Here is a 7,941-nt window from a genome sequence, read left to right as displayed (position 1 = left end):
AGATCCCTCTCCTTTCCCCATGGACGTAGGTAGTTTGCCGAACCACGTAAAATTATTTTGTTTGAGTTTGTGACCATTGTAATAGTTTTTAGGATCCCTCGACGCGCAGTCCTAGAACTGACGAGAGGAAGAGCTAATATCCCACTTTGATAAGATATTAGTAGGGGTGCCAAACTGTATCCGTATCCGAGGAAATATCCGTAACTGTATCCGTTAGGATGCGAATATGGTTACTCAAATCTATTACCGATAGGATATGGTTGCGGATATGATTTTGTAGTGAAATATCTGTATCCGTATCCGAAAATATCCGAATACATATTGGTAATACTCTTATGATAGTTTCGATTCTTAGATTATGGATTTGTGGTTAATTTTGATGATCAAGATGTCTAATCTTAGCTTTTCAATCATAATGAACATATTAACGAACTCTTTTTGTATCACATGACTATATTTTTCTGAATACTATCTAGTTTTCTCATATCCTTTTGGTATCCGCATGCATATCCGTTTATATATCCGCATATATATCCGTAACCGTATCCGATTTTGGCGGATATGGATATGAATTTTTCTTACCGACGTATACCCGTATCCGTATCCGTATTCGAGATGGATAAGCGGATATGAATATGGTAAGTGTCATATCCGAGCCGTATCCGCTCCGTTAACACCCCTAGATATTAGGCTTCAGATTCTTGTTCCCTTTGAGAAACAAAAATTCTTATTAATCTTTCTCTCTTATTGTGCACCAGAAACTCCACCGAAATTTCCGCTACGCACAACATAGAAGTATAGGAGGCATACTTGCAATATTGTCGTAGACAGTCACTGATCACTGTTCAGCTAAGAGCCCAAAAGTACTACAGAATTCGGACTAAAAAATTAACCCCGCAGTACAAGTACAAATGACGTTCCGTACAGCAAAACTAACTCCTAATAAGATGTCATATGAAACAGCAAATGAAAAGATCAAAGATCATAGCTCAGAAGCCTGCAATATGCCTCAACAGTTCCTGCTATGACAAGAAGTAGCAATCCTCACACAATTACAACATCACACTTTAAACTCATCAAACCACCGACAAACCAAAGAAACAACATGAACACATAACTGACCAAATATAATTTATCACAACCAATAAGCCCAAATTACCATACTTGACTTCACATTCTATAACGCCATCATGCACCAAGCAAACAAGAACAAGCTCACCAAGCTTGGGATTCCAATCCAGGTTGCACCAACAAATGCACCAGAATTGTTGTTCTTGCCAGAGCTGCTGTCACCACCTGAACCTGACTTTCCTCCGCTACCACCTGAGACATGATAAATAAAGAATGATAAACTCACAGAATTCTAACCAAAGGACGAATTTAACTTGTAGATCTAATTTCTGGGGTTTTACGCATATAGTCTACGTAGGGGTTTTTTTTTAATTGTTATCTCATGGACATTTTCATCTGTTTGTCACCCCGAACCAACCTTCTAAAAGCTCAAGTGATATAGTTCCCCAATATTAAGATAAACCTTCAATTACTATTGTTAGATAAATATTCAATTACTATATTGAGGTAAGGGGGTATTCGTTTAGAGGAAAGCAAGATTAAAAATGTATAAGTTCGCTTTCATGTACTCAATCGACGAGGTTTAGATTTGAAACTTGAGTTAACCCAAGAAAACCACCTTATCCTTTCCCATGGTTTGTGAGCATCACCACACTTTGGCTCCTCCTCCTGATCTTAACCTCAAGCCCCTGCTTGAAACAGCTCTCACCAAACCCAACCCCCAAGGATAATGGACAAATCTAAGATATCACCGGTCACCTATATATACTGTAGAGTGTGAGCAATCATCAGATTCAGAAAGAAGATGAATACTGCAAGCAAAAAGACTGATGACTGAGAGCAGCTCTTCTTAAAGACGATGAGAAAATTTGTTCCAATGCTATTATGCTAAAGGGGAAAAGAGTGGTGGTCGGCAGCCGCAGAAGAGATGCGAAGAGATTGTTGAAGATGAGAAGATGGGTTCCAAGATGATGTAAAAGATAGCTAAGAACAATAGAACTTGCACAATTCATTTTTACCAAAACATTAGAGATGTTTTCAGACAAATACTTTACACTGTGAATCTTGAATATTGTTCAGGGGATGGGATGGGTTTTTTTTGGGTTCACTTTTTTTTTAAGATTATAGGTGCTAGCAACTTAAATAGTTCACTTCTTTGAACTAAACTCTGTATAGTTAGCTTTACCTGCCGATTTGAAATGTTTGCATTGCATGGATTAGTGAATTATTGAAGCTGGAATATGATTCTCGATGGAAAAGGCTAGGTTGAAGATGAGGATAAAATAGGAAAGAAAAACCTAAACAGCCGTTAGTTTCATTTGGGTAAATCTGATGGAAATAAACCATGGGGACTGAATTGAGGTAATTTAAGGGTTTTGAGAGACCTCTTTGAAAATAGGAAAATTTGGGGGACTTATATCAAAATAGGTAAGTTTTGGTGGGACTAAATATTAAAAACCACAAAAATGAATTCACTATCCACCTTCGCCTTTTTTCTCTTTGTTTTGTCAAAGAAAGATATAATTGATTTCGCAGGTATATGAAATATTATTATTTATGTTATCACAAAATTACACAAATATCATGTAATAAAACAATTATTTTATACCATCAAATACATAATGTGCATAAAATATCTAAAAGATTGAATTTACGGAAAAAAACAGCGTGGATTGATGATAAGAATATCAAAGTTAAGAGTCTTCGCAGAGTTGCTCACTTACTCCTTAATCAAATGAATACTTTTATCATAATAACTACAATTCTACATCTTGTTTTCAGTTTTTTTATAATTGTCAAATAAATGAAGTTTCATCAAAAGTGTAATATGATAATATATGAACAAATAAATAATATTTTCACATCAACTTTCTTTTCACTACTTCCAAATATAATTTTTGTGCAAACAAACACTTTATTTCACTTTAATTCTGATGTGGGTGCATCTTCATTAGTTAAAAAAAGTGATGTCCACACTTCCATATACACTTTCAGTTGTTGACACCTCTTAGACCATATAAAATACCGTTAAAAGTGCTTGACATTAATTCATTTACTTGATATATCACCTAATATCTGCTATCCAATCAGGAACCTTATCCATTGTCAAACCCAATATTTAATATTTATCAATGTTACAGAAGGCGCTAGGCGGACTAGGCGTTCGAGCTAGGGCCTAGCACCTAAGCGTACGCCTAGGCGACGCCTAAGGATTTGCTTATTTTTAAATTTATTTAATTATAATAATTCACAAAAATATGTATTAAGTTCATATAAAGTTATAAATAACAGGCTTAGATCCATAATCAACCATGCATAAATACTAAATAATCAAAATTAGAACTAAAATTGAATAGTGAATAAATTTGAACTAAAATTGAACAAGATTAAACTAAAATTAACTAAAATTAGAAACAATGAATAAAATAACTAATTGGCTGATATGAATCTGCACTTAAAATATTACATTTATATCATGATAGAATTGCTAAACATCTTCTAGTACTGTGACTATTGTCTATATCTTTTTTCAAGTATCGGTATTAATACGTGCCCTTGTGACTTGTTTTCATAGAAAATGAAAAATGTGCATGCAAAGATCTCCATTGATGCCGGAGAAAGGGGTTGAAGTTGAAATGATATAACAATGTGTGTCACTGTTACACATGAAATGTAATGCAATGATCTCCTGCTCAAGTTCATACTACTATAATTGATCCCACACATCAGAACCATGACACTTCACATATAGTACCTCTATTGCAATCGCCACTCACAACGCAACAAAAACAAACAAAATCACAAGCAAATTTTACCTTGAAAGAGAAGAGGGCTGGCGATGAAGAGGAAGAGGCAATAGCGGGAGATGGACGACGGGAGCAGAGGAGGAGGTGGGGAAAGATGGGCGACGGGAGCAAAGGAAGCGACAACGGGAGAGGTACACGAGAGAGAGAGAGAGAGAGAGAGAGAGAGAGAGAGAGAAGAGAGAGAGAGAGAGGGATGAAGAAAGAAGACGAGAGAAAGAAAGGAGATAGGGTTTAGGTCAGATGTTAAGTGAAGCGTGTCGGGTCAAGTATGGGTTCGGGTTTTGTCTTTTGTTTTTTGTTTTGTTTGGGCTGGGCTTAACTGATTTGGGCCCCTTTTTCTTTTTTCTTTTTGTTTAAATAGCCAGGCGGCGCCTAGACGGACCCGCTGCCTAGATCAGGCGCCTAAACTAGGCGGCAAACAGTCCGCCTACGCCTAGGTCCACCTAGGCCGCATTTTAGAACACTGATATTTATAAATCTCTATAACGACCCATATTTATCACCTCAAATAAATATTTGATAATTATGAATGCATTACAATATCAAAAAGGATTCCCTCATTAAGCCTATGTCCTTTCCAAAGAGCTTCAAATAACAACCTATGAAGTACAAGCTAAATAAAGAAAACAAACGACTTGGGAAAATCTCAACAAAAAATCATATCTATAATTAAGAATTAACTTAAGTAGATAAACAACTCCAATTACTAAAACTTACAAACTGTGAATATAGTAACTACTGAACAAGGATAAAAATGAATATGCAAAAGGAACAAGTGGTCAGTTACATGAGAACCAAAACAAGACTTCTTATTTATTTGGTCATTCCATGTATCAGTTCATTGATATTCATGTTCTTGCACCATATATAGACCAACAAACTTTGATAAAATATTAAATTTGTGATTAGGAGCATAGATAAGAAAGCATTAAGGCTCTAATAGGTATATGAGCATACTACACTCACAAAATTAGTCCTAACTTATTTTAATAGACTAAAAAAATTGATTTAAAATTACTACTATATAAGTTGAAACTTTAAAAAGGATGTATTGGAAAGAGTCTTTTCACCAATATTATTCACACAATTAGTAGTCATTAGATCTTTGGGAAGCAAATTGTCGGCAAAAAAAACTATAGAAAAAGCATGTTATTTCATCTTAAAATTTTGAGAGGCGTAGATGTAATTGACCCTATACGTGAAAACACACACACTGCTAGAGCTGTCAAGGTCCAAGTGCTATTGCTTTTTTTATCAACATTATTCAAGTGAACGACATTAAATAGCAGATGATCAAAAAAACTGATAGACAACTATACAGACAATTTGAATTGCTGGAGCGACATGGACAGATGATCACAAAAATGACAAGTTATTGCAATAATACGAAAATTAACAGCACCAAAATGACGACTGCTCATATCAAAAGTTCAGCCACATAGACTTCAATAATGCAGATAAGACTTGTTGCCCCAAAAAAGAATCAAATGTAATAGAATGGAATAATGCATAGATGTCATACCTGGAGGAGTCTTTGCTGATGATGGAGGTGTAGCTGGGAAGAGAGAAGGAGAGCTCAAAGTAAGTAACATGCAAGTAATACACATGAAAAAGTAAGAAACAAAAACTTGATAATGGCTACATTCACAATTACAAAAGGTCATATACCAAGAGAATTACAAATTTCATGAAGATGTTATCATTTAGGACAGGAAAATAGCTTTTTTTATTGTTCAGATCATCAACTGTCACAAAAAGTTTAATCAAGTTTTTAACCACACCATAAGCACATTAGGTGCTTTGCTCGAATTACGGCCTTGACCCATTTTGCCATTAAACAGGTTTGAACATCAAGCACATATCATCATTATCACCACAGAAACCTTACATCATTGAAGTACATTCTCAAAATTCCATACAGAAAAGGTGTCACAAAGGAACTTCGCCACGTTATATTACAAGCCGTTGACCTAGCATCAATCTCCTATATTGGAGCCAAAACTCCAGATGATGAAAATTAAGGAAAGATTGAGAAGGGCTCTCCATAAAACCTAGTAAATCAATTTGGATGCATAAAAGCCAACATACAGGTTATGCAATTTAGATTCACATAAGCCATTAAAATCCCTTCTTTCCTCCACCCTTCAGCTTCCTCATAAATACTGTTGGGATATTTAGTTTTGTTTGGTGAAACATATACAAATAACTATTGACCATGTGATAGTATAGTTTTTGGAACCAAAAGGATCATCTTGGATGGAATTGGGCTGCATCTTCGTTAAATGACTAAATTTAATTCAAACAAAAACCAACAGGAATTAAACTTGATTAAGCGAGAATCCAAGAGGCTCTTAACATTGATTTTGGAGTTGAATTCCATTCACTGTCTTCAGTTTTTGAGGTTAGTTAGACATGAAACTAGTGCTTGAAGGGGGTAACATGCAAAATGGACATGCAGATTGACTGGTCTCTACAAAAGAGAATTTTCAGCGAGCTTTACTTTTTGTTTTAAGTTACAAGATCAGTTTTTAAACAAATTAGGACATAAGAATCACATATGTGATTATGGTAGAGGCTATTGTTCATGTGAGTACGGTACCTATTGACAGTCTACGGATCCATGAGTTTTTTTGTTTTCTTATAAGATGATGTAGGCCTATATAAGGGTAACAGAATATCAATAGAGCGGTTATCCCGGTTTGTTTATTCAATCCTTTTGAGTGCCACAGCTTCGACATCCAGGAATAATGCACGGGTTCAGCAACTTTATGAAGAATTAAAAGCATAAATAAACAGATATAGGACATTCTTGAGTTGTTAGATACCCATAGAGCTAAACCAGATGAATTTTGGAACCGTTAAGAAATGTAAGAACATTAAGCCAGAATTCAATTCCGAAATCAGGGACCCTGCAGTACTAGTTTGGCGACCTGATTTCGCTTAATAGACTGATGCCTTCACATGGTTTAGTCACCATACCCGACAAAAAGATATTTAATTTCTTTAGCAGCAAGTAATTACAGATTTCAGATCCCTCGAAATCAGTAGAAAATGTATTAATTTTTGGGAACCATTATATTGAAACCTTGGTCTCTGAGATCATACAGATCATTTTTTTTTTTTTTGATCTTAACAAAACCACGACATCAAAAAGTTTGTCGCCAACAATAAAACAGCAGACTACTCCATTAAATTACTCAGCACCGTCTATTCTTGCATTTTAGTCATACAGTTCCACAACAAACAATCATCCTCAAATGGGCTTATTAGCTGATCTGAGATATCAATTGAAATAAAGCATTCAAATGATGGTGATAATAATAACCAGAAATAAAATTACCTCCAGATTTGGAACACAGTGAAGTATTAGAATTCACGCCGCATCTCTTGGGGAGCTCGAGCGCCTGGGTCATATTAATACCGAAAGCTTTGATGATATCGGGAGAGTTGAAGAGAGAGCAAAGACAGGGGAGCTCGTTCTTCACCGCGTCCTTCAGCGGGCCGCAGCAAGATTCGGGGGGCTTCGTCGAGTTGAGGTAGTTGGCGCACGGGACTAGCTTCGACGCGCACGATGGGATCGACTGCTGCGCGGCGTGTGGACGTCGTGGTCGCGGAGCCAGCATCGCCACCGCGATCGCCGCGAAAACGAGGCTGCGGTCGAGAATCGCCATTGTTATTTACCAAAAGTCGCTCCTTTTTCTCCCCCGAAATGAGTACTGAAAAACCCTTTTGTTTCGTCCAGACGGAGCGTCACGAGGATAGGGGACGGTTGTCTAGGGATACAGCTGTCGCACAAAGCACGTGGTCAGTTTTAATTGCATTTAAGATTATCGCTATTCCTTTAATAATAATAAAAAATAATCGCTCAAGACAAAGTTAAAATTAAAACCTTTTAAATGGGCAAAAATCTCATTTGAGATATGCGCGATTCTTCATTTAAAAGACTCTTAGGTTTTAAAAGTGATGAGTAGATCCATTAGGTTTGAATCTGTATGGCTTAATCTAGAATATATATATAATAGGATTATTTACATTCTGATACCCACGTGGGATAGCGTAATTG

The 7,941-nt window shown here is 36.1% G+C and overlaps 1 protein-coding gene across 1 annotated transcript; it reads right to left on the bottom strand.

Moving 5' to 3' along the window:
• Positions 875-7,623, bottom strand: LOC109821961 (non-specific lipid-transfer protein 2-like). The gene is made up of 3 exons (XM_020388118.1): positions 7,219-7,623; positions 5,401-5,433; positions 875-1,323 (listed from the first exon to the last, which is right to left on the bottom strand). The coding sequence occupies exons 1-3, from the start codon at positions 7,547-7,549 to the stop codon at positions 1,178-1,180; spliced, it is 510 nt and encodes a 169-aa protein (XP_020243707.1). The 5' UTR covers positions 7,550-7,623; the 3' UTR covers positions 875-1,177.

The sequence above is a fragment of the Asparagus officinalis genome, chromosome 1 (genome assembly GCF_001876935.1).
Source record: "Asparagus officinalis chromosome 1, Aspof.V1, whole genome shotgun sequence".
Classification (NCBI taxonomy): domain Eukaryota; kingdom Viridiplantae; phylum Streptophyta; class Magnoliopsida; order Asparagales; family Asparagaceae; genus Asparagus; species Asparagus officinalis.
Note: the sequence above shows the minus strand (reverse complement) of the source record. Positions and strands in the feature narration are given on the sequence as shown.